Below are 27,938 nucleotides of genomic sequence, written 5' to 3' on the forward strand. Positions count from 1 at the left end.
ACAGAATGCCCATTCATTGCTGGTGGGAAAGCAAAATGATACAGACACTTTGGAAGACAGTTTGGCAGTTTCTTACAAAATAAAATGTACACTAACAATACAACTCAGAATCTCCACTTTATATATAATTACCAAAACTTGGAAGCAACCTAGATGTACTTCAATAGGTAAATGGGTATGAAAACTGTACTATGGACTGAACTGTGTTCCCCCGACTCTAACCCCAAATATGAATGTATTCAGAAATAGGGTCTCTAGGAGCTAAAGTTACATGAGGTAATAAGGGTGGGGTCCTAATCTGATAGGACCCTGGCCTTACAAGTAGAATGAATTGGACATAACTTTGCTATATTCAAATATGAATACATGAGCAGTGTGACTCCATATCACACACAACCTCAAAAATGGGAAGTTATATTCCATGTATGTATAATGTCAAAAAAATTCTACTGTCATGTATAACTAAAAAGAACAAACAAAAATTTGTTTTACTGCTCTTAAAAAAATTCTCTCAATGACATGTGATGATGCATTAAGAAGGCAACCATCTGCAACAGGAAGAGAGTCGTCACCAAAACTAGAGCTTCCCATCTTGAACTTCCAGCTTCTAGAACTGTGAGAAACTAAAATTATGTTGTTTCAACCACCCAGTCTATGGTATTTTGTTATGGCAGCCTAACAGACTGGTACACTATGGAAATGATACACTATAGTATTTACCTCCAATGTAAATTTAATCATTGCTAAAAAATAGGGTATCAAGTCATAAAAGACAGTGAGGGACCTTAAATGCATATCAATAAGTGAAAGAAGTCAATTTAGAAAGGTTACATACTGTACAATTCCAATATATGACATTCTTCAAAAGGCAAAACTATGGAGACAGTGAAAATATCAGTGGTTGGAAGGGAAACTTGGGAAGAGGGAGTGGGAGAGAAATGAATAGGTGAAGCACAGGGAATTTGGAGAGCAGTGAAACTATTGTGTATGATACTGTAATGATGGATACATTTCCTTGGCCATCAAAACTCAAATAATTAACACTGTCAAAACTTTACAATAACATTTACATTAAGAGTGAAACCAGTAAAACACACACACACACACTGAACCTTAACTTATGGACTTTAGTTTAATAATGTATCAATACTATTTTATCAATTGTAGCAAAAGGGCGATCCAAGATGGCGGCCTAGAGGGAGACTGCACCCCCAGTCGCTCCAGAACCCAGGAGTTAAGAAGGGGAGGCATTGAGAGACTCGGACTGAAATAGAACCACAGGTGAGTCTGCCCACTGGGTAAAGCTCGGCCCGGGTGGCAGGCCCAGATAGAGGTGGCTTATTGGAGCCGGGCAGGGCAGCTAGAATCATCCACAGGCAGCCCTGCGCACTCCGGCGGTGGGCCCCGCCCACACAGCCAACTTCTCCAGGTTCTCAGAACGGAACTGGCCCGCTAGTGAGAGCCTTTCTGACCAGAACAAGCTCCGAGTCCCGGAGCCAGTGCAGCGCAACGTACTCCAGCACACAAGCAGCTTCAGGGGCCAGGATAGGGCAGCCAGAGACCTCCCCAAGTAGCCTGGACCCCTGCGGTGGGAGGTGCCTTTCAAGGCTAGCTTCTCAGACCAGACCGCCCAGTGAGAGGTTTTCTACATAGAACCAGCCACAAGTCCCCGAACCAACGGAGAGCTTCGATCCGCAAGCAGCCTCTGGGATCAGGGTAGGGCAGCCAGAGAACTCTTCAGGTAGCTCTGCCCACTCTGGTCGCAGGCTCTCTTCACAGGGCGATCCAAGATGGCAGCCTAGAGGGTGACTGCACCCCCAGTCGCTCCAGAACCCAGGAGTTAAGAAGGGGAGGCATTGAGAGACTCAGACTGAAAATAGAGCCACAGGTGAGTCTACCCACTGGGTAAAGCTCGGCCCGGGTGGCAGGCCCAGATAGAGGTGGCTTATCGGAGCCGGGCAGGGCAGCTAGAGTCTTCCCCAGGTAGCCTTCCACACTCCGGCAGTGGGCTCCTCCCACACGGCCAGCTGCACGGTGCAGGCCCACAGTGAGAACATTTCCGCACAGAACCAGTTCCAAACCGTGGAACCAGTAGGGGGCTAGGGGCAGTTTTCTTCGGATGCGCTGCTTTATCAGATTCCTCCAAGACATCAGGCTACTGAAGGCTGGGAGGTGATACACTGGAAATCTACCGGGACACTATAAGCCAATAGCGGAAAACTGCAATATCTCAGGGTCCCACTGACAGCTGACCAATATGAGAAAACAAGGGAAGAAAATGTCCCAAACAAACCTAGATACTACATCAATAAAACCCAATGACAGCACAGCAGAAGAAATGTCAGAAAGGGAGTTCAGAATGTACGTAATTAAAACGATCAGGGAAGCTAATGAGGAGATGAAAGAGCAAATGCAGGCATTGAAGGAGGAGATGAAAGAGCAAATGCAGGCATTAAATGATCACACCAATCAACAGTTAAAAGAGCAAATACGGGAAGCAAGAGATCATTTCAATAAAGAGTTAGAGATACTGTAAAAAAAACAAACTGAAATACTTGAAATGAAGGAAACAATAAACCAAGTTAAAAACTCCATAGAAAGCATAACCAATAGGATAGAACACCTGGAAGACAGAACCTCAGACATTGAAGACAAATTATTTAATCTTGAAAGCAAAGTTGGCCAAACAGAAAAGATGGTAAGAAATCATGAACAGAATCTACAAGAATTATGGGATATCATGAAAAGGCCAAATTTAAGAATTATTGGGATTGAGGAAGGCTTAGAGAAACAAACCAAAGGAATGAACAATCTATTCAATGAAATAATAACAGAAAATTTCCCAAATCTGAAGAATGAAATGGAAAACCAAGTACAAGAGGCTTATAGAACTCCAAACATACAAAATTACAACAGACCCACACCAAGGCACATTATTATGAAAATACCTAACATACAAAATAAAGACAGAATTTTAAAGGCCGCGAGAGAAAAGAATCAAATTACATTCAGAGGGAAACCAATAAGAATATCAGCAGATTTTTCAATCCAGACCCTAAAAGCTAGAAGGGCCTGGAAAAACATATACCAAGCCCTGAAAGAAAACGGATGCCAACCAAGAATCTTATACCCAGCAAAACTTACCTTCAAATTTGACGATGAAATAAGATCCTTCCATGATAAACAAAAGCTAAAGGAATTTACAAAAAGAAAGCCAGCATTACAGAACATTCTCAGCAAAATATTCCATGAGGAAGAGATGAAAAACAACAATGCAAATCAGCAACAGGAGGCGCTAGCCTAAAAGAATAGCCAAATAAAGGAGAAACCAAATCATGTCAAAAACAAATATGAGTCAATTGACTGGGAATACAAATCATATCACAATAATAACCCTGAATGTCAATGGCCTGAATTCATCAATCAAAAGACACAGACTGGCAGATTGGATTAAAAAGAAAAATCCAACAATATGCTGCCTGCAAGAGACTCATCTCATAGAAAGAGACACCCATAGACTAAAGGTGAAAGGATGGGGAAAAACATACCATGCACACGGACACAGCAAAAAAGCTGGAGTATCCATCCTCATTTCAGATAATGTGGATTTCAAGCCAAAACTAGTCAGAAGGGATAAAGAAGGACATTTCATACTGCTTAAGGGAAGCATAAATCAGCAAGACATAACAATCATAAATATCTATGCCCCGAACATTGGCTCATCCACGTATGTCAAACAAATCCTTCTCAATTCCAGAAATCAAATAGACCACAACACAATAATACTAGGCGATTTTAACACACCTCTCACCACTGGATAGATCGTCCAAACAAAAATTGAATAAAGAAACTATAGATCTCAACAACACAATCAACAATTTAGACTTAACGGACATATATAGAATATACCATCCAACAAAGAACGAATACACTTTCTTCTCAGCAGCACATGGATCCTTCTCTAAAATAGACCATATTTTATGCCACAAAGCTACTGTTAGCAAATACAAGAAGATAGAGATACTACCTTGTACTCTATCAGATCATAATGGATTGAAATTAGAAATAAATGACAGAATAAAAAACAGAAACTTCTCCAATACCTGGAGATTAAATAATACACTATTATATGATGAATGGATAACAGAAGACATCAGGAGGGAAATAAAAAAATTCTTAGAAGTAAACGAGAACAAAGACACATCATATCAAAATCTCTGGGACACTATGAAAGCAGTACTTAGAGGAAGATTTATTTCATGGGGTGCATTCAAAAAAAGAAGTAGAAATCAACAAATAAACGACTTAACACTACAGCTCAAAGCGCTAGAAAAAGAAGAGCAGACCAATACCAAAAGTAGTAGAAGACAGGAAATAGTTAAAATCAGAGCCGAAATCAACGAAATCGAAACAAAAGAAACAATTGGAAAAATTAACAAAATAAATAGTTGGTTCTTTGAAAAAATAAATAAAATTGATAAACCCTTAGCCACACTAACAAAGAGAAAGAGGGAGAAAACTCAAATTACTAAAATTCGGAATGAACAAGGAAACATCACAACAGACACGAGTGAAATACAAAACATAATTAGAAGCTATTTCGAAAATCTATACTCCAACAAAACAGAAAACCTCGAAGACATCAACAAATTTCTAGAGACATATGAATTACCTAAACTGAACGAGGAGGACATACACAACTTAAATAAACCAATTTCAAGCAATGAAATAGAAGAGGTCATCAAAAGCCTACCAACAAAGAAAAGTCCAGGACCAGATGGGTTCTCAGCCGAGTTCTACAAAACCTTTAAAGAAGAGCTCATTCCAATACTCCTCAAACTATTCCATGAAATAGAAGAGGAGGGAACCCTCCCAAACTCGTTCTATGAAGCCAATATCACCCTGATACCTAAACCAGACAGAGACACATCGAGAAAAGAAAATTTCAGACCAATATCCTTAATGAACATCGACACAAAAATTCTCAACAAAATTTTAGCAAATCGCATACAAATATATATTAAAAAGATAGTGCACCACGATCAAGGGGTTTTATCCCAGGGATGCAAGGTTGGTTCAACATTCGGAAATCAATAAATGTCATTCACCATATCAACAGACTTAAAGTTAAGAATCACATGATTATTTCAATAGATGCAGAAAAAGCATTTGATAAAATACAGCATCCCTTCATGCTCAAAACACTAGAAAAAATTGGGGTAGTGGAAACATTCCTTAACATTATAAAGGCAATCTACGCTAAGCCCATGGCTAATATCATTCTAAATGGTGAAAATCTGAAAGCGTTCCCCCTAAAAACTGGAACAAGGCAGGGATGCCCTCTTTCACCGCTTCTATTCAACATCGTCCTTGAGACTCTAGCCAGAGCAATCAGACAAACCAAAGAAATTAAAGGGATACGAATTGGAAAAGAAGAACTCAAACTATCCCTGTTCGCTGATGACATGATTATATATTTAGAGGAACCTGGAAATTCCACCAGAAAACTTTTAGATCTCATAAGTGAATTCAGTAAAGTAGCAGGTTACAAGATCAATGCTCATAAATCCAATGCATTTTTATACATAAGTGATGAATCTTCAGAAAGAGAAATTAGGAAAACTACCCCATTCACAATAGCTTCGAAAAAAATAAAATACTTGGGAATCAATTTCACAAAAGAGGTGAAACACCTCTACAATGAGAACTACAGAACACTAAAGAAAGAAATTCAAGAAAACCTTAGAAGATGGAAAGATCTCCCATGTTCCTGGATAGGCAGAACTAATATTGTCAAAATGGCTATACTACCTAAAGTGCTATACAGATTCAATGCAATTCCAATTAAAATCCCAATGATGTACCTTGCAGAAATAGAGCAAGCAATTATGAAATTCATCTGGAAGAATAAAAAACCTAGAATAGCTAAAGCAATCCTCAGTAGCAAGAGCCAAGCAGGGGGTATTGCAATATCAGATCTTCAACTGTACTACAAAGCAATAGTAACAAAAACGGCATGGTATTGGTACCAAAATAGACAGGTAGATCAATGGTACAGAATAGAGGACATGGACACAAACCCAAATAAATACAATTTTCTCATACTAGACAAAGGTTCCAAAAATATGCAATGGAGGAAAGACAGCCTCTTCAACAAATGGTGCTGGGAAAACTGGAAAACCATATGCAATAGAATGAAATTAAACCCCTATCTCTCACCCTACACAAAACTCAACTCAAAATGGATCAAGGACCTCGGAATCAGACCAGAGACCCTGCATCTTATAGAAGAAAAAGTAGGTCCAAATCTTCAACTTGTTGGCTTAGGATCAGACTTCCTTAACAGGACTCCCATAGCACAAGAAATAAAAGCAAGAATCAACAACTGGGATAGATTCAAACTAAAAAGCTTTCTCTCAGCAAAGGAAACTATCAGCAATGTGAAGAGAGAGCCTACGGAGTGGGAGAATATCTTTGCCAACCATACCTCAGATAGAGCGCTAATTTCCAGAATCTATAAAGAACTCAAAAAACTCTACACGAAGAATACAAATAATCCAATCAACAAATGGGCTAAGGAAATGAACAGACACTTCACAGAAGAAGATGTACAAGTAATCAACAGATATATGAAGAAATGTTCAACATCCCTAGTAATAAGGGAAATGCAAATCAAAACTACCCTAAGATTTCATCTCACCCCAATTAGAATGGCGATTATCAAGAATACAAGCAACAACAGGTGTTGGCGAGGATGTGGGGAAAAAGGAACACTCATACATTGCTGGTGGGGTTGCAAATTAGTGCAGCCACTCTGGAAAGCAGTGTGGAGACTCCTTAGAAAACTTGGAATGGACCCACCATTTGACCCAGCTATCCCACTCCTTGGCCTATATCCAAAGGACTTAAAATCAGCATACTACAGAGATACAGCCACATCAATGTTCATTGCTGCTCAATTCACCATAGCCAGATTGTGGAACCAACCTAGATGCCCTTCAGTTGATGAATGGATAAAGAAACTGTGGCACATTTATACAATGGAATATTACTCCGCAATGAAGAATGATAAAATTATGGCATTTGTAGGCAAATGGACGAAATTGGAGAATATCATGCTAAGTGAGATAAGCCAATCTCAAAAAACTAAAGGACGAATGATCTCGCTGATAAGCGGATGAGGACATATAATGGGGGGTGGGAGGGGTTAGCATTAGGTTTAGGGTTAGGTTTAGGGTTAGGGATAAGGAGAGCGGTAAGAATGAAGGAAAGAAAGACTGTATAGAGGGAAAAGAGGGGTGGGAGGTGTGGGGGGGAAGGGAAAAAAAAATAAACATCATTGCCCTATGTAAACATATGATTACACAAATGGTATGCCTTGACTCTATGTACAAATAGAGAAACAACATGTATCCCATTTGTATACAATTTAAAAAAATTAAAAAAAAGAATAAAAAAAAATTGTATAAAAGTACGAAACTAATGCAAGATTTGATAATAGGAAAACTGTATGGAGTAGGGAAGAACTCTATGTACCAATTGCTCAATTATTCTGTAAATCTAAAACTGTACTAAAAAAGAGACTTAAGTACTAGTTTAAAACTAACTATGAAATTCAAATTTCAATTTACATAAAGTTGTATTAGAACATGGCCATTCTCATTCATTTACATTTTTTATGGCTGCTTTTATACAACAATAGCAGAGACAAGGACCTACAAGAGACTCCATGATCATAATGCCTGAAATATTTACTATCTGAACCTTTTCAAAATGTTTGCAGACCTCTGCTCTTAATTTCATTACCCAAGTCAAAGGGAATAGGGAGCACATTCCATTATGGGCTGTTCTGAGATAATCACTTTATTCAAATTATTAAGTTATTAGAGTCACAAGAAAAAAAATTACCTAATCTGATCTTATTTTTAAAAAAATCTTAACTGTATAGTTTTGTTTTGTTTTGGCACTGATGACTGGATTGAACCAGGGTCACTTTACCACTGAGGTATGTCCCTAGCCCGCCCACCTGCCTTCGTCTCTTCCTGCTCTCCTTCCTTCCTTCCTTCCTTCCTTCCCTCCTTTTTTTGAGGCAGGGTCTCACTAAACTGTGGAAGCTATCCTCAAACTAGTAATCCTCCTGCCTCAGCCTCCCAAACTGCTGGGATTATAGGCATGTGCCACCACACTGTATAGCATCTAATATTAAAAGAAAAAAAATCAAGTATGTCACTAAAGCATTTGAACACCCAAACAACTCCCACAGAAAGAATCCATATTTTACTGAGAAACACTAGCACACAGTAGTGTTATACTCGAGTGCTTGCAAAAATCTATCCTATTTACGGAACACCTAAGAAATTGAAGTTTTCAAAGAAGAGGAGTTTAAAAAGGGAAACCTGGAAAACAACAATAAGGAGGTGCACTCAGGGAGGGCAAGGGCAAGATACCTGAGAGAGAAAAGTCATTCATCCAACAACAAAGAACTGAATGCTCCAATAAAGAACATTAGGACAAGGAGTCAGGAAAGTGTATCCTGGGTATCAGAACATAAAGTATAATAATAATATCAGGAAATATACCTCCAATTATAGTTTCAGAAATATCATGAAAATATAATGTGGACTAGCTGAGAAAACAAATCATAACTACCTGACATAATGAAGTAGACTTGTTAATAACAGGCATTTTGGGAAGAATCAAATTTGTATAAGAAAAGTTAGGAAAGCATTATAGAATACAGACTAGGGACACAAGCTTTGGAGGCATAGAAGCCTGATTCTGATTCTGCTTCTACCACTCACTAGCTCTAAGTCTCTGAGCACAAAAGAACCTCAGTTTCCTCATCTGTAAAAAAGCAGTACCTCAGTGAACTGTTGTAAGGATTAGATAAAATAATGCACATAAAGAGTTTAGTAGGTTGCCTGACAAAAATAAAGTGCTGAATAAATGGCAACTTTCAGTATGATATATTTGGCTTGGGAAAATGCATTGAGAATAGACAGTCTAAGGTTTTTCCAAAAACTGTTAGAAAATCTACTCAAAGACTGAAATGAAAATCTCTCGTAGAATATTTTAGAGAATGTTAGCTATCAGAAAATTAAATGAGGACTTTGGTTCAATAAATGGAGCCAAAATTCCACTCATGCTTATAGAGAATGTTGGTTCAAGGGAGAAAAACAAAATCAGTCTGGATTCCCCCAAATTCTAAAGCTAGTGAATGGTGTAGGCCAACTACAGGTTCCATTCAAGGACCTACTAATCCCAAATTCATACCAAAACCCAAGATATTATGTCTTGTAATCAAGAGGAGAATAAATCAGGCACGGTGGTTCATGTCTATACTCCCGGTTACCTGGGAGGCTGAAGCAAGAAGATCCCAAGTTCAAGATCAGCCTGGGCAGTTCAGGAAGAACCTGTCCGAAAATAAAAAGGGCTGGGGATCTGGCTCAACAGTAGAGGGCTCCTGGGCTCAATCCTCGAGTAGGGGGAGATAGAAAAACTTCCTTTAAAGATTTACATGACAAAGTTTCTTCACTCTCATTTCCACTATGTTCCATTCCATACTTTCTGACCGCCAAAACCAAACAAAATATCCATACCAAAAAATTCAGACCTGTATCTGGAGAGCAATCAGGATTATATCAGTTTATAAATGTAAGACCTAGGTAATCAGGGACTCGAGATCAGAGGCTGCTTTGCTTCTCTATCAAGAGGGTCATGAGCCCTAAAAGTAAAAGCCGCGAGATGAGAATTTTTTGTATTACATCCACATTTCTTCTGACACACCGCGCGGGCGGACGGACACACGGACACACACACACACACACACACACACACACACACCCCACTGCATTCATCGCCCACAACCCATTGTCTGAGAAAATAGCTTACAGGCTTTCTGGCGGTCACAGCCATCCTGCCTTAAGCTTCCTAACGCCCTAAGTTTTCGTCCTCAAAACCATCACCTGGTACTTCCCCAGGGAAAACAGTGAAAAACGGTAATAATTCCAATTTAGACAACATTTTGCTCTCGCTGTGGCCAGGACAGAAGTCGAATGGTTCTTCTCGACAACTCTAGGGCCATGGACTGGGGCAACGAGTGGCCTCACTCCCAGGGCTCGTCCACACCTGTCACCAAGAGTGGGCGGAAGTAGGAAGGAAGAAACCCGTAAACGCGGACCCGGCGGGGCCACCGCCTGTACATTCGCAGATCCCACTCACCCCACTCCTCATCTGGTCTGTGAGAGAGTCCCGGGCTAAAAGGCGACTCCATGGTGCCAGTAAAACCAGCAGTCTCCCCCAAAACACAAGTTCCCCAGTCCTAGAACTCGGTGAGTAATATCTGGGACGGCGGCGCCAGGCGGACAAAATACTCGGTAACGATGACGCGACGGTGGCCGAATGAAGACAAACTGTTCCTACTGCTCGAGGGACTGGTGGAAATAAGCCAAGAGAACGTCAGCAACTAAGCTAAATAGGATCTCTGAGTAAATGTTTCCCTTTTGGAGCTTTAACACTTTCCGCTCCCCTGTTTTAAGGCAGGTCGGGGCGGTGACGGCACGCCACACCTTCGGTTAAGTCAAATGTAATATTAAAAGTGAAAAACAAAATTCCTTTCTGTACATACTGGTTTGTTCCTTCTTAATACCATAGCGTAGTTGTCTCAGAAGAAAATTAGAGACTAACCGTAAACTCGATTTAGTTTTTTCTTATAATTTTCTATCGATGTAAAAATTATCTATATACAAAACTAAATGAAAGAAAAGCACGACTATTTTGCACATTCATTAGAACTGTCTCTATTGGGACAGTATCCGAGGTAAGCGATATTCTAAAATTATACGTCTAGAAAGACTACCTTTATATAAACAAATTAAAGCGAAGTAAATATACAAGATAAACTCCCGTGCCTATATTTATCTCCAAAAGATGAATTTCTAAAACTAGTAAAAGTCTGACCAAATCTATCTTAAAACCTGCAATAATGTAAGTTCTTAACCTTTTTATTACTAAAGTGTAAGGTGCGGATTTTATTTAAAAGAAATTCACACACATCACAACCGAAATTAAAAATGATAAAAATCAAACTGAATTTTATATTTTCAAGAATGCTACTTAACAGTACTTCTTTATTTTATTTATTTATTTATATGCGGTGCTGAGAATCAAACCCAGTGCCTCACACATACTAGAAAGGCGCTACCACTGAACCACAAGCCCAGCCCCAGCAGTACTTCTTTTTCATTCCCAATTTCAGCAGCTAGCGACTCTGGAAAATACTCTACTGTAAGAACATGTATCCCTCTAGGACCGAGTGAAATGTTTCCCATGGTTACAAACAAAACAGAAAGGCTTCCCAGAATTCCTCAAACTCCTCGTGTCTGGATATTACTACAGATTGCACAATGCAAAATAGCCCCAGGGCCCAAGCTGGGGTGGGGTGGGTTGATTCATGAAATACCTTAAAGGTGACTATGTCATCAGATCAGTAACAAGTTTTCATTTAAGATAAAAATTATAAGGCTTTCATTCTGGCACAGATGCAAATTTAAAAATTGGCATTAAAGAGGAAGGTAAAAAGGGGGATCATGAACTGAAATTGATTTCTATGCATGCATGAGTTTGTCGGGATGAACCCAACTATTATGTGTAACTATAAACCTCTAATTTTCAAAATGGCATAAAAAATATAAGTCTTCTGCATCTACCAGACACCTTCATCTTCTAAGAAAATCATGATTGAACTTCAAGTTTTTAAAGAGATTTTATTTTTTATTCAAAAAGTTCAGGTAATTATGAGACAAGCATTTATGAACCTATCACAGAAATTTAAAAATTTTAATATTTTTCATGTTTGTCTAGATTTCTTCATGGTAAAAAAATTAAACATTACAGATAAGGTTGAAGTCTTCTACTTTTCCTGCCTCCACAGGGGCAACTTCCATCATGAATTTTGTAAGAATCATTTTAGTTCAATTTTATTTTTGCATTGACCACTTTTAAATGTTTGTAAATACATATATTTAGAGTCTTGGTTTTTTAAAATTTACTCAAATGTATCATACTCTAATGTTATCCAAATCACTTTCTTATTTGACATTCTTTTTAATGTTCTATCCATGTTTTAACTGTTATGTGGTATTTCCAAATACAAATAGCACTAGCTCTTTTTTCCATTTCCCTAACGATGGACACTGAGCTCTTTCAATTCTTTACTATGACATAAAAGATATTTGTACAGATCTCCTTGTGCACATATGGAAGAATTTTTTTAACATGTATGCTGAGTCAATTAACACATAATACCAATTTACATCCTCACTGTCAGTAATGAGTTTTCTCTTTGCTCCACATTCTTACCAACTCTAGATATGGCCAGACCTAACCATTTTTGTCACTGTAAAGGATGGTACTATAATTTACATTTCGCTGATATTTAAAAACTGGTGCATTTTTTCCATGTTTATTAAGCTTTATTTACTGTTCTGTGAATTGTGCACTTTTATAAACTTAGATTTTGGGTTTTCTTTCCCTCAATGATGTGTATATTTTTAAATAGCCTACTGTATTCATTTTAAGTATACATACAATAATGTGTGTGTGTGTGTGTGTGTGTATGTGTGTGTGTGTACCTTCTCCTAGGTTGACACTTTTTGTTTATGGGAGTTTTGACCTATAGATTTTAATGTAGTTGAATTTGTCAATCTCTTGTCTATGATCTCTGCTATTTGTATCTAAGAAATTCTTCCCTCTCCCTAGGTCATAAAGGCTTTTATTTTCATTTTAATATTTTTATGGTTTTATTTTTCATATTCTTCTTTTCTATTCAATTATTATTGGAGTATAGTAACACTATTGACTTTTTTAATTAATTTTTTTATTTTTACAGACTGCATTTTGATTCATTGTACACAAATGGGGTACAACTTTTCATTTCTATGGTTCTACACAATGTAGATTCACACCATTCATGTAATCATAAATATACATATGGTAATACTGTATGTTTCATTCTACTACTTTCCATCCCCCACCCCCTCCCACCCCATATTCCTCTACACCATCTAACGTTCCTTCATTCTGCTCTTCCCCCTCGCCACCCCACCTTATTATATATTGTCATCCACTTATCAGAGAAAACACTTGGCCTTTGGTTTTGGGGGCTTGGCCTATTTCGCTTAGCATGATACTTTCCAATTTCATCCATTTTCCAGCAAATGCCATATTTTATTCTTCTTTATGGCTGAGTAATAGTCCACTGTGTATATATACCACAGTTTCTTTATCCATTTGTCAATTGAAGGGAATCTAGGTTGGTTCCACAATCTAGCTATTGTGAATTGAACTGCTATGAACATTGATGTGGCTGCATCACTGTAGTATGCTGATTTTAAGTCCTTTGGGTGTAAACCGAGGAGTGGGATAACTCGGTCAAATGGTAGGTCCATTCCGGGTTTTCTGAGGAATCTCCATACTGCTTTCCAGAGTGGCTGCACCAATTTACAACTCCACCAACAGTGAATGAGTGTGCCTTTTTCCCCACACCCACGTCAACACTTATTATTGCTTATATTCTTGAAAATAAGAGAATCTCTATCTCTTTGTTGAAATGATCTTTTGCTTCCTGCAGTTGCTCTTTCAACTCTTTATTGGAGTGGTCATTCATTGCCTGCATTTGCTCTCTTATCTCATCCTTTGCTTCACAAATCATTCTAATTATGTATATTCTGAAGTCCTTTTCTGACATTTCTTCTACCACGCTGTCAATGGATTCTGTTAATATAGAATCTAGGTTTGTTTGGATCATTTTCTTCCCTTGTTTTTTCATGTTGTTCATGTATCTTCCCCTCTATCAGTGCAGATCTGGGGTATTGCAGTTTCCCCCTATAGGCTCATAGTGACCCTATAGGTTTCCAAAACCTTTTCTTTAAGAGGGAGATCAATATATAGCAATGCCCAGTTCAGACAGTATGGAACCCTAGACCAAATAGGCCCTATGAGGACATTAACAATATTGTCATAAACAGAATGAGTTCAATTGTTATCTTCGGCATAACAAACAGATTTGTAATAAGGTCTGCAGTTTCTAATGGAGGACAAAGAGGATGGGGATGGGTGTAGAATGTAGCTGTTAATGGGATAAGAAAAGAGCATATATAAGTTCTAGATCGTAGAAAGAGCAAAAGTGTAATCAAAAGAAGTTGGTTGTTAGCATGAGAAAAGGGAGAGACTGAGGAAACAGGTAAGCAAAAGGAAAATAGAGCAAGAAAAGTAAAGAAATAAAAACTTTAAAATTTTTCAAAAAGGAGGAAAAAAAAGTACATTATAGCAGTCATACAGTAGTCAAACCTCCCAGTCTTCCGTAGCCTGATGTGTGAGAGGTACTTGACAATGAGCTTCCAGTCTCCAGCAGGCATCTCAGGATGGGATTTGCCCCACCTAAAGACGAGAGCTATCACTTCTAGGATAATCAAGATGGTCACTCTGGTTTCCAAATGTGTTGGCAAATGGAGAGCTGCAGCTCAGGGGTGTGGGCGTGGTTGTCAGGAGTCCTGGAGGCAGGGTGTGGTTAGTCTGGTTGAGGAGTCCTGGAGGTGGGGTGTGGTCAGTCAGTCTGGGGGTCCTGGAGACGGGGCTTGGTCAGTCCAGCCAGGGGTCCTATAGGTTCTGGCTGTTGTCTCAAAATGGTGGCAGCCACAAGTAACCAAACCTGCAGGTAATGTGACAGTGGACTTCCAGGCAACAACATGCAGCTGGTGATCCACTGGCAGTCTGCCATCTGTCTGCTGGTTACTGGCGGACAATCGGTAGGTGGACCTCAGGCGGTGGGTGATGGGTAGGTAAAGGCAGGCGATGGGCAGGCAAGAGGCAGGCAAATGGTGCATGATAGGAGCCAGTCAGTCAGCAATCTGCACTCAAAAAGTTGTCAATATGCTGGCGGACTGCAGGTGCTCACAGTAGACAAATGGGGTAAACAGCAGGGGATCGATAAGCAGCAAAAACTGACTCACCTAGAAACAGATATCCTCTGCTTGAAACCTGAGTTATAGAGCAACAAGGAACACAGCCTCCCTCTAGTCTGCCATCTTGGATCCCATATGGTCATTTTTCAATAACAGCAAGTCAAGTGGCTCTCAGAATCTTTCCTCTCTCCCAATTGGCTGCATCTCTTTCAACACTATTGATTTTTATACAGCAATTTCATATCCAAAAACCTTAGTTCTGTTATTCTAATATTTTATCTAAAGTTCCTTAGGATTTTCCATTCAGAAAAACTTATATTACCAAACACCAACATTTAAAATTTGACATTTGATCTTATAAAAATAAACTTTTAATATGGAAATACTCAACACAAGAGACAATATAATTAACCCCCATGTTTCTGTCACTCAGTTTCAACAATTCATGATTCCTATTTTATCTATCCTCCTTACATTTTTCATTCTGCTTTTTTTGTGCAAGCATCTTAAAACAAATATCACACATCTTATTTCATCCATAAATACTTCAATGTGTATCTCTAAAGAGACGTCTTTTTATTTTTAAAAATACCCAACCAAATTAATAAATTCCACGATATCATCTAATACCTGTTCCATGTTCAATTTTCTGTCTCAAAAATGCCTGTTTACAGTTGTTTAGAAATCAGGATCCAAGTGAGGTCATTGCATTGCATTTATTTAATAGGACAGTTCTTTTTTATTTTCTTCTCTCCTTATCATTTGAACAAAGTCATTTGTCCTATAGAATTTCCCACTTTGTGATTCTACTGATTGTATCTTCATAGTGATACTTACTTTATTCCGTGAATTGTCATTTACACCTACAAATTACTGGATAATTTGTTTGATAATTTGGATAATTTGTTTTAGTTTTTGTTTTTGCAAGGATGCTTCAAAGCTACTTTCTTGCATCATATCAGGAGGCATATACATATTGTCACACTTCTAGAGATGTCAAGATTTATCAGTGAGATCAGATTCCCATCCCACCTCCCTTGTTTTATTTTAATGACTAAGACTACATTATACTGAAGGTAGGGGCAAGTGTAGGCATCTTTTGTTCCCAATTTTTTTTTTTTTTTTTTTGTGATGCTGGGGATCGAACTCAGGGCCTTGTGCTTGCAAGGCAAGCACTCTACCAACTGAGCTATCTCCCCAGCTTGTTCCCAATTTTAATGTGATGTTTTAAAAAAGTTTTACCATTAATTTCTTTTCTGTACATTTTTCATATACATTAAGGAAGCTTCCTTCCATTCTAATTACCAAACTTTTTAATTTTTTTTTTAAGTTTTGAATGTTATTTAATCTTTTTTCTTTTCCATTCTCTTTCATCTTAAACCCTTGGAACAGAAATGAAATTTGAAAGAGAACTTCTACCTAGGGATAGTACCACTCTTTGATGTAAGCAAGAGGTTCTCTGTGCTGCACCCTACTTTAGAGACTTAGCTGTGATTTGTGATCTCTCCTCAGGGTAAAAATTCATAGCACCAAAGCACACACATATATACACACCAGCTCCTCATGATGCAGAACAAATCATGGGGTGGGGAGAGAAGAGGCAGCCTGTGGATCAGGAGCTAATTCTGCATTGCAATGTTTTATAGAATCCCATAAAAGCAGAGAATTCTAAATTCAAACCTAGCATTCCAGGTTACTATAAAGGTGTATTTGTCAAGAAAAGAGAATAAAACGATTTAAGAGTTAGATAACTTGGTCTATCATTTTGTGTTAAGACAAATAATATGTGAGTCTCAATTTCGTACTCTCATTGGAATTCTACAAATGGTGGGAAGCCTGCTGGGTAAATAATTGCATTTCATCAGTACTATTAGATTTTATAAGCCAATCAACATTTCCAGTGTTACTTCTTTGAGACATGTATCACCCTGAACTGTGAACCCAGACATTAGAATATAGAGCATGAAAGCACAGATTCTGGAGACAGTCAAGTCTTGATTCTAACCTAGGTTCAGCCATTTGCATTCATAGCCTCAATTTTATTTTTTTTTATATTTCTTTTTCACTTTTTTTTTTATTGTAAGCAAATGGGATACATGTTGTTTCTGTTTGTACATGGCGTAAAGGCATACCATTTGTGTAATCATAAATTTACATAGGGTAATGTTGTTATTTTTTCCCTTCCCCCTCACCCCTCCCACCCTCCAATTTCACTTTTAAAATGAGAATAGGATCATTGGGCTGTTGTGAGGTTTAACACAACAATGCTTAGCAAAGTAAAGGAAAATGGTATGGGAGCAATAGCAGCTAATTTAAGAACACTACTACAACCTAGGTACTGCACTGAGTTTTGGTTGTTTTTTGTTTGTTTATTTGTATTTAGGTGCTAGGGGTCAAACCCAGGGGTGTTCTATCACTAAGTTACAACCCTAGCCTTTCTTTTCAAATTATTTTAAATTTTTTAAAAATTTTATAGTACTGAGTACTGGACCCAGTACTGGACCCAGGTACTTTTATCACTGAGCTACAGCCCCAGCCCTTTTTTATTTTGTGACAAGTTCTCACTAAATTTCTAAGACTGGTCCAAACTTGCAATCCTCCTGCCTCAGATTACTGAGATTATAGATGTGTGCCACTGTGCCTGGCTTACACTAAGCTCTTCACCTGCATTACATCACAAAAATTCTCATATTGACCCAGATGTAGATACTATTATATCCATTTCATATAAAAGCAAACTAAGGCTAATGTAAATGATTTTTAAAACAACTATGTCAGATAGGCAGAGTTCTTACTAATCCCACTTTGTGGAGCAAACTGACCCACAATTTGCAAAGACCTGCTCACTTTCTGGAAGATGGTGATTAGCAGACCGAGAATATTATTAGAGTGCACTGACTTCTAGGTCAGTAGTATCTTCATTGGGAAACTGCCTCTGAAATAATTGACTAATATTGCTGTTTTCAACAAATGTGTAAATTAAATGTCCTAGAGTGTTATTCTTAAATGAAATTAAAAATAAAGGGCCCTTTTTGGTTTTCTCTAATGAACAAATGTGTAATAAATTTTCTATCTACCTCACAAAAGTAAAGCATTAATGCACTCTTAAATCTGAAAACTGCTCAGATGTTTCACAAAAATTTCAAAATTTAGTTGCCCAAAATCATTCCTCATTGGTAAATAAAATTATCATTCAAAAAAGGTATCATTTTGTCTAGTTCTCCCAGATGGAATATATGTTTTAAGAAAGCAGAAACTTTTAACTGGTTTATTCACTGGATCACCTAAAATTGTGCACCTAATACATTCTCAGCAAATATCTGAATTGACAACTATAAATTCAAATAATATCCACCTCATATTCTCTGTGCTATATATACACTATGCTGTAGGAAGGATAAGCATTAAGTTGAGCCATGTGAATCTGCAACTATGAAACTACATGTGTGTGTTTTACTGGTGATTAAACCTAGAGCCTTGCACATGCTAGTCAAGTACAGATCTATTTGATAACTTTCAATTATAAAAGGAGCAATTTTATATGGATCCATGTGCGTTAAAATTTTTTTAAAAAAAAGCAAAAAAACAAACAAAAAAAACATATTGTGTGAAAGCTAAAACATAATTGGAGGAATTTTTTTCTCATAAGGAAGCTCCAAATGCTGGAGATCCTATATTGAGATTTTTCACAAGAATCATCAGTAACATTCCCATACAGGTCAAAAATTAAGCTAGGCATTTTTAAAGAGGATCGCTATTCACATATTTTTTTAAATTTTTAAACTACTTCTATTTTGACATTTACTATACAGACAAAATGGGTTTTTTGTTTTGCGAAGCTGGGGACTGAATTCAGGGGTGTTTTATCACTGAGCTATATCCTCAGCCCTATTTTTTATTATGATACAGGGTCTCACTAAGGTTGGCCTCAAACTTGTGATCCTCCTATCTCCACCTCCCAAGTCTCTGGGACTACAGGTATGCACCACTATACACAGTTTAAGCAAAATGTCTTTTTAGACATGTAAATAAACAAAAAGAAGTCCAGATTGTCTTTCTCATTTCATGTAAATGTTCAATTCTGTAATTATATTCAATTTAAAAATTAATGAGTAAAATAAATTCTAGGTTCTGGAGACCAGATAAAAAAGTTAACCTGGACATGTTACCTTTTCTAGTATTCAAACATGCTGGGCTAAAAAAATAACTGCTAGCAAGGTGCAGTAACACACACCTTAATTCCAGGTACTCAGAAGGTTGAGGTAGGAGGATCTCAAGTTCAAAGCCAGCCTCAACCATTCAGCAAGACCCCCATCTCAATATATAACATAAAGAGGGCTGGGGAAGTGGCTCATTGTCATTGAGAGCCCCTGGGTTCAATTCCAGTACCAAAAAAAAAAGACTGGGGAGGTAGCTCAGTGGTGGAGTGTCTCTGGGTTCAATCCCCAGCACCACATAAAAAAGAAGTAAGGATATAAAGTAACTCCACATCTGTTTCCTTCATCATTATAAACATATGTAAAACCAATACATTTCTTTATGTAAACAACTTCACGAAATATCTCAAACACATTTTTGTGAAAATGTAGACAAAATAGGGATTTCTAAACAATAAGTGGAAAACCACATTTTAATCAGTGTTTTTTAATGGTCTTCGTTTACGTTTCCAAGAAAAAGCCTGACGTATGTAGGTTTACTAATACCATCCATTAAAAGAAAATGAAATACTTTTCAAAATATGTCCAAATACATGTGCTTTACATTTCTGGAAATAACAATGTATCTACCTAAACATACCAGTTCCAAAATTTTATACATAATTTTGTCCATCCAGACCTTAAGATCATATAACTAACATCCCCCAAATCAGAAATTTTTAAAATATATGAGGTGCTTGCGATGTAGCTCAGTAGTAGAGTACTTATCTAGCATGTATAAGGCCCTGCCTGGATTTAATCTTTGGCACCACTAAATAAGTAAGTAAATAAGTAAATTCGATATGAAACAAAGAACGTATCCAGGTTACAAAAGACTTCAACATCAAGTCAAATAAAATTTACATGATTAAAAAGTTTTGATTGCCATGTAAAGTATTCTACCTATTTCATGTAAGAAGCTAACAAAGTATAGTTTTCATGTTACATCAAGTGATTTTATCTGCTCACATTCCAAATGAAATATTGGCCTAAAAATTGCCATGAAATGATAATAAGCAAGGGTAGCACGTATCACCAGCAAATTTCTCTTCAAGTAAGTTCATTATTTTCTTGTCTGTGATCCCAAAACTGGCAGCGTTTTCATTTCATCCACTCTATTCTTATGTATTTGGAAAGCAGGTGTTATCCATCTACCGCATGAGCACTGTTCACCATACCAATTAAAGGATCCCAACTTGGCACTGCATTTTGGGCAAAGAAGCTGAAATAAAGCAAATGTGTTACTTCATTCATTTTTTTTTTTTTTTTTTTTTGCGGTGCCAGGGATTCAACCCAGGGCCTCATGCTTGACAGGCAAGCACTCTACAAACAGCTATATCCCCAGCTCATTCATTTTTATATTAAATAAATACCTGTGGCAATTCAGTATATAAAAATAGGTAAGATGAGGTTCATATCTTCAAGGGGTTAAAAATCTAATCGTGAAATTATTGCATAAAATGAATGCATTTTGTACTCAGGACAAACAGATGAATTTCGGGTTGATGGAAGAAGATTTAGACTCAATAAGGAAGTTTTTTGTTGTTGTTTTTGGTAGAAGAGATTAAAACTACAGGCACTTAACCACTGAGCCACATCCCTAGTCCCTTTTATTTTTTATTTTGAGCCACGGTCTTACTAAGTTACTTAGGGCCTCACTTAGATGCTGATGTTAGCTTTGAACTTGAAATCCATCTGGTGATAAGGAAGATATGGATGTGACATACATGGCTTTTAATCAATTTGAAATTTAAATTTCAAATAAAAACATCACGGCTAAAGAACAGAAAAGCCTCTTAGGATTCTCATGTCTTATTACTAATTGATATTGATACCATACATGTCAGAGTCCTGACTATTTAAATACAAGTTGACGTTCAACTAAAACATAAAAGTCCAAAAATTCTTAACAAGTCAATTATAGTGTTTCTAATGTGGTCAGAGCATTTTTTAATTGTTGTTTAGCACTTAATTTATGAACAGTGTGAGGCAGAGATTCTTATTTTAAATCTTGAGCTACAGAAAGTCTACACATAAAACTCAAAAACTATAAATGAAAAAACTGACAGATTTGATCATATATCATAATTTTAATATGACAAAATATACCACAAAGTGGAGATAAGCAACAGACCACAGGAAAAAACTGCAGTATATAAGATGAAGCATTAAGGTAAGAGTATGTACAGAACTCCTACAAACCAATAAGAAAAAGAGAAAACTTAGAGAAAAATGGGCCAAGGATGAGGAAATTTACAGGATAAAAGATACAAATAGCTAGTGAATACAAAAAGATATTGGTCCTACATAGTAATCATAAAAATTCAAAATAAACGTTTTAGCATTGACATTTTTCACCCTACAGAATGATAAAGCTTTACCAGTTTTATATCATGCCAAGAGTATGAAGAAATGCAGTCATGCATTCACTTAGTGAAAAGCAAATTTGTATGGGTATTTTGAATGACAGTCTACAATATTTCTAATATTTAAAATGGACAGTCGTCGAGTCAGAAATTCTATTGTCAGATATATATTCTATAGCAAATTCAAATATGTATAAAAAAAGTATACACAAATGTGAGTTAGAATCTTTCACAAAAATGTCTCTCTGTGTGTTTTTTAGGTTAAAGGAGCAAGTCAAAAATACAAGAGATAAAGACAAATTGGATTTCATCAAAACTAAAAAAAAATCCAACCAGTGCAAATAATACCATGAAAAATGGGAAGTGATTGTTAATAGCTACATTATTTTAAGAGTAATGAGAATGGTGATGGTTGAAAAATATTCTGTAAATATACCAAAAACTATTATACACTTTAAAAAGGTAAATTGTAAATTTATGATTACACAAATGGTATGCCTTTACTCCATGTACAGAGAAACAACATGTATCCCATTTGTTTACAATAAAAAAAAGAAAAAGCTAAGACATTAACACTGGTATAATACTATTAATTAAACAATAGATTTTAATCTCAGTTTGAAAAAAAAAAAAGGTAAATTGTATGGTATGTGAATTATATACCTTAATAAAGTTTTTTTTAAGGTTACTACTTTTCAGGCAAGCGTTTCACAAAATAGTTGTTACCCAAATTCTTACAAACTTTTATAAAAACCATATACCCTGCAAATTAATTAAGATCATTATATGGGGCTGGGGATGTAGCTCAGTGGTAGAAAGTGTACACACACAAAAAAATTACTATAATCATTCAAGATGAAAAAGGAGAAAAGCAGCTGCCAAAGAATGTTCATAGGAGCCTCACTGTTTAACAGGAAGTGAAAAAGAATCTCATAGCAAACATACTAAATTGAAAAATTAGAAACAAGATGAAGCTCACAGAGAAAATAAATTTTAAACATAATTTTAAAATCCTGACTTACCCTGTTACTAATTGTGTCAGATATATTCTAGTTTACAAAGTAAATAACGTTAGTTTTATATGTGGAAAACAAAAAAAAAAATAGCCTTAAAAGAAAATCTATTAACTCAGACCAGTGATTCTCAAATATGTTTCATTATTTCAGATCATTTGGTTTTCTAAAAATACTTTATTTAGGGGCTATGACTCAGTGGTAGAGTTCATGCTTAGCATGAACAAGGCTTGGGTTAAATTCCCAGCATGAAAAATAAACAAACAACTTTATTTTTGATAGCCTTACCTACACTAGAAAGGTATAATATTCAGAAAGAAAGGCATTAGGATGGAGTAAAACACTGGTCTTTAAAATATGGCTAAGAATGCCAAAATGAACAAAATATAGATTACAACGAAACCACAGAAAATAAAGTGTGTTCTCACCTGTCCATCCATCACTCCCAACAAAGTAGGTTCCATCCACTGTACAGGTTCAATGAAATAAGATGTACATTGAGCCTGATTCCCTGTGGCAAGCATGAAAGATGGTGTCATTCTCTTGTGGGCAAAGGCCACAGGCCCACTTCCTTCATTATGATCCAAAATACTAGAACTTCGAAATAAGGACCGCCTGCAACCCCCAAACAAAGAAAAATGTTAATGACTTCCAAAATGATGAAAAAATAGTTGAAATGTACACTATTTCTTAAGAGGACATATAACACTGATGATGCTATTCAAACTTTCAACAGCCCCTACAATATGACTATTTTACTACTTCATTTTTTTTTTTTTTTTTAAGGGTTATCCCCTACACATTTTTTGGTGGGGTTCTTTTTTTGGTTTTTCTTTTTTGGAACAGGGCATGAAACCCAGGGCTTTGTGAATGCAAGGCAAATGTTTTGCTGCTGACCTATATCCCAGCCCTACTTGTACTTTTAAGAAGTTATATTTATCTTTTTGAAAACAGATTTGAATTAGAAATTTCTATGGTATTCAATTAGACAAATTCTTTCTACTAAAATAAAACTTTAAGTACTTTTCAGCTACTTAGACAAATCTTCAGAGTATATAAAATATTTTACCTGCACTTTCTACATTTGTAGAGAACTTCGTCTTTTAATCCTTGTGAAATGGTGGTTGGGTCAACAGCAAAGAGTTCTTGAGGTAAATTCTGTAATTCTATATGATAAAATTAAAAATGGATCCATCTGTCAAAATCAACTTTCTGCATTTTTAGACAAAATTTAAGTAAGGTCAAATTGAGGCAACAAGTGCAAACCACAGAAATTTAAAAAACAGTGTTGGGAAATTGGGATGAGGTGGAGAGCACAGTAAGAAAGACTGTGGGTGGTTAGACTGAACTGCCTAAATTCAAATCCCAGAACTGCCATTTACTAACCATATGACTTGACTAAGTTATTTCTAGCTAAACCATAGTTTCAAAAGAAAATAACAGTACCTGTTTGCAAGATTGCTGGAAAAATAAAATAATGTACTTTATGTCCAAATAAAGGACATCTAAAAAGAGTCCAATGTAAACTAGTAATTATTACTTACCTGGATACTTCTCTGTAACCTTTTGTAAACGATATTGCTTATAAATTGCACTAGAGGTATCCACTTCATACCCCATTGCCTGGTATAATTTCAGTTGACACTCAAAGCCCTCATTCATCCTGCGATGACAAATAAATAAAAAAGTTCAATTTTCTTTAAATGAAACTACATCACAAAAGTGGAATTATTACTATAACAAAGAACTCACTTAGCCTCAGGTTTGATAGTCTGGAGGTTTTCATAGGCTTTTTCAAAGGTAAGATGGTCAGTCTTCATTAAAAATGCAGTCACTATGGCAACACTTCGACTGATGCCTGCATGGCTGAAAAAAAGACCTTCAAAATAAAATAGCAAATAGCAACAATTAAAAAAAAGACAAAACCCAGCCCCCTATTGATGGTTAAGTTCAGGTCCACCTTCATGTCTACTTATACTGAAATAAGCCCACTGCCTAGGAAATACTACCAACGTATAAAAGAACTGTTTATTTCCTTATTCCTTTTGAATTCTGAATCACGTGAAAGTATTACCTATTCAAAACTACCCTAATTTTAAAAACTTTTGTAAAGGCTCATGTACAGACCCATGCTCCATTGCTCTTTACATTCAGAGTTCTTCAGATCAAGTACCAGATTTCTTCCAATATTATCACTATCTTGGGTCCTTTATGTAATTAATTAAAAGTGCTGGCACAAAGTGCTAATAAATTTAAACTACTGCTACTACACTTCAATCCAACCAAACAGGACTATTCAGGGATTTCCAAATACCTATCAAGATTTTCTATATTTTTATATTTGCTGCAACATTACTCCAACAATCTTCTAGGCATGGCCCTAGAATCCCCGAGATCCTAACCAATCTTCTTCTTTATCAACCATCCTCCCTCACCCCAAACAAAGCCCTAAAAATAATATGCTCTTGGGGCTGAGGGTGTAGCTCAGTGGTAGAGCACTTGCCTACTATGCCCAAGACCCTGGGTTCCATGCCAGCAAATCAACAACAAAAACTCTCTCTGACCTACCTTGTCTGATAGATCATAAGACCCTTCTTCCAGAAGGAGTCCCGCCCAATACCTCAGAGGAAGGACTGCCAGAGAGAGACCAAGAAGAATCCAAATACAGGCCTTGTAAGTCATACTCCTTTTGTCCAATTTCTTTTCTACGTGGAGGTTCATTCTTAATTGAATCCAAGCATTATAAAAAATGAAGTTTTCCCTAGTCTTTGAATATTCATTTCTGAAGGCTCCATGTCACTTAAATTTTGATTAAGTAAATCTGTTATGCTCTTGTTAATCAGTCTTTTGTTACAGGATTGTCACAGTGATCTTAGGATGGGGAAGGTATAATACCTTTCCAACCCTCCACACCTGGTTTGCATTACAATCACTGGGGTGGGCGTCTAACTTCTCCTACAGAACTGTAAACCATTTAGAGTTTAAGGACTTTGTCATTTATCTGATGATCCCCGCCTTCCAAAACAAAATAAAACTTGGTTGTTGCATAATGAACCAACCAAAACATGAATCAGGGGCCCATTTCCAGACCTTTCCTCTCGTTCTACGAAAGGAAGTAGAACAAGGTTGTCGTGAAATGACCTCCCTCGTCCTCTCCTGGAGACCTCTGTGAAAAGGAGTGACGGTATCTGGATAGAAGTGAGGAGGGGACTTATCCCTTCTGACAAGACCACTTACCAGTGTACCAACACTGCCCGGCCCTCAGTGCGGGCCTGGCTGATGAAGGCCACGCACCGATCCAGATGGCTGAGCAAGTCGGTCTCGGGTTTGTCCAGCGCTGGCACGAAGAGGCTCCGTAGACCTTCGAACCCAGCCCCCGCCTCGAAACCAGGTTCCGAGTCCACCGTAAGCACGGCAGTGATGCCGGCCTCCTTCAAGTGGTCCAGCTTAGCGACGGCCGCCGCCCCACCCAGGTACAGTCCAGGCCGCACTTCCAGTATCTGCCGGGCTGAGTTATTTCCGCTAGCATTCGGGATCCCCCGTTCGCAGCCATGGCTCGGGCCCTGCGCTTGCAACATGGCGGCGCGCAGAAGCCAGGTGGCTGCGCGCCCTACCACCGAGTAGCCGGCTGGCTAGAACATCCTTCCCCAGGTCCCGCTGCTTCCGCGGCTAGGCAGCTCCGTCGGAGGACCACGTCCACAGCCCGCACGTAGACTTAAGCAGAAGGTGATTTTACTCCTGCAGAGGCTGCGCTAAGCTCCATTCAGAGTGGCCCCTTGACCTACGTTCCCGCGGCCAGCCGAACGTCGTGGTAAAGGATAAACTTCCCCAAACACAGGGTTGTGTCAGGCTGTTTGTGTTGAGACTAACAGGGAAGGGGTAGCAGGAGCAACTGAATTCAAATTTGAAATGAGGGTTCCACCAACTTAATCAGCAGCATTTATAATAAAGCGCGTTTTTCAGTGCTTAAGAAGCCGTTTGTATTTCTCCTCTTATGATTATTCCTATCCTCACAAATTTTGATCTTGATTGGTATATAAATCCTTTTCTTGTTGGTGTTTATCGTTCTGTATATTTTGAAGATATCAATCTTGTGTTTTTGTATATCACTGCCTTTAGGGGAAGACTATAAAGAAGCACAAATTAATTTGGTCTTATTACTCAGCTATGAACTATGGGGAATTTCAGGTTATCTTTGTCAGAGGTGCTACAGAGAGCCTATTATAGATTCGAACTTTTATTAAGAGATTCTACAGAGGATTTAAGGAGGCAGGGTTTTGGTCTAGGCTGGAAGCTGTCAGAGAGTTGGGAGGATTCTTTGGGTACCTTAATGAATTTTCTGTATAGGAAAGGCAGGCTAGAGAGAAACTGAAGCTGTAATTGTTCAAGAAGTAACAGATATGGTACTGGTATAAAGACAGACATACAGACCAAAAGAACAGAATAGAGAGCCCAAAATCAAACCCTCACACGTATTTGGTTAAATGATCTGAAGATGCCAAGACCACACAATGGGGAAGGAAGAGGCTTCTCAACAAATGGTGCTGGGAAAATGGATAACCACGTGCAAAAGAAAGAAGTTAGAACTTTACCTTTTACTATATACCATAATAAATAAATAAATAAAACCCTGAAAACAAAACCTCAAGATGAGTTTTCAAGACTAGGATTGATGAGATTGCCTAAGATGAGAGTGTATAAGAAAAATGCAAAAATAAACAAGATATTGCAGAAGAAAAATGAAGATTTGTCAGGCAAGGTGGTACACACCTGTAATTCCAGAGACTTGGGGATGCTGGAGCAGGAGAATAGCAAGTTCAAAGGCAGTCTGAGCAACTTAGCAAGACCTTCTCTCAAAATAAAACATAAACATAGGCTGGAAGCTGGGGATGTATCTCAGTGGTAGGTAGCCCTAAGTTCAATCCCCAGTACTGAAAAGAAAAAAAATTAAGGGAAGTAAAAAGAACCCACAAAGGAAACTGAGTCATAGCTAAAGAGATAATGAGAAAAAAATGGTATCTCAGATGCAAAGAAAGAGTCATATCACATAGAAGTCAAAGTGAGAACTAAAAGCCTCCATTGGATCTAATAATTGCAAGATATCAGCATCCCTAGTGAGAGTAGTTTCAGTCAGTTGTTGGAAGTATGGTTGGGAAAGGGAGCCGGATTTCAGGGAGCTAGAAGGAACTGCGAAGCAGATACATGGAAACAGTGAGTGTGAACTAGTCTTTCAAAAGAAGAAAGATGAGAATATACCCAAAGGGAAATGAGAAGTTGGGGGAGGTGTTTCTTAAAAACAGATACAGATATGAAAGATGAACTTTATAAAAGTTCCAGTAAAGTACCAAATGAGATGAAGAATTTAAAGATATAGGAGAAAAGGAGTCCTTGAATGTATCA

At 37.4% G+C, this 27,938-nt stretch overlaps 2 protein-coding genes across 4 annotated transcripts in view; both read right to left on the reverse strand.

The window, feature by feature from the left end:
* Positions 1 to 10,387, reverse strand: part of Atf6 (activating transcription factor 6) — a 284,449-nt gene extending 274,062 nt beyond the window's left edge. For 2 of the 3 annotated variants that reach the window (XM_047554909.1, XM_047554905.1), the window contains exon 1: positions 10,222 to 10,387. In XM_047554909.1, the coding sequence (XP_047410865.1) occupies positions 10,222 to 10,273 (52 nt within the window). In that variant the 5' untranslated portion in view covers positions 10,274 to 10,387. Of the gene's footprint in view, positions 1 to 9,891; positions 9,992 to 10,221 lie in introns of those variants that run through there. The other variant, XM_047554920.1, reaches the window with a different exon arrangement.
* Positions 10,388 to 19,328: 8,941 nt separating this feature from the next.
* Positions 19,329 to 26,624, reverse strand: Dusp12 (dual specificity phosphatase 12). Its single transcript, XM_047560996.1, has 6 exons — positions 25,776 to 26,624; positions 24,291 to 24,404; positions 24,083 to 24,201; positions 23,608 to 23,704; positions 22,967 to 23,153; positions 19,329 to 20,381 (listed from the first exon to the last, which is right to left on the reverse strand). The coding sequence occupies exons 1-6, from the start codon at positions 26,114 to 26,116 to the stop codon at positions 20,223 to 20,225; spliced, it is 1,017 nt and encodes a 338-aa protein (XP_047416952.1). The 5' UTR covers positions 26,117 to 26,624; the 3' UTR covers positions 19,329 to 20,222.
* Between the last annotated feature and the right edge of the window lie 1,314 nt (positions 26,625 to 27,938).

This window comes from Sciurus carolinensis, chromosome 1, assembly GCF_902686445.1.
Source record: "Sciurus carolinensis chromosome 1, mSciCar1.2, whole genome shotgun sequence".
NCBI lineage: Eukaryota > Metazoa > Chordata > Mammalia > Rodentia > Sciuridae > Sciurus > Sciurus carolinensis.

Bases quoted from the DNA above. Each gene is read 5' to 3' on its own strand.
- Dusp12 (XM_047560996.1), bottom strand. From the start codon at position 26,116: ATGTTGCAAGCGCAGGGCCCGAGCCATGGCTGCGAACGGGGGATCCCG. The intron at 24,405-25,775 runs GTAAGTGGTCTT...TCTTTTTTTCAG, and splicing joins CGGGCAGTGTTGGTACACTG to CCATGCAGGCATCAGTCGAA. The intron at 23,154-23,607 runs GTAAAATATTTT...TGGGGGTTGCAG, and splicing joins TACAAATGTAGAAAGTGCAG to GCGGTCCTTATTTCGAAGTT.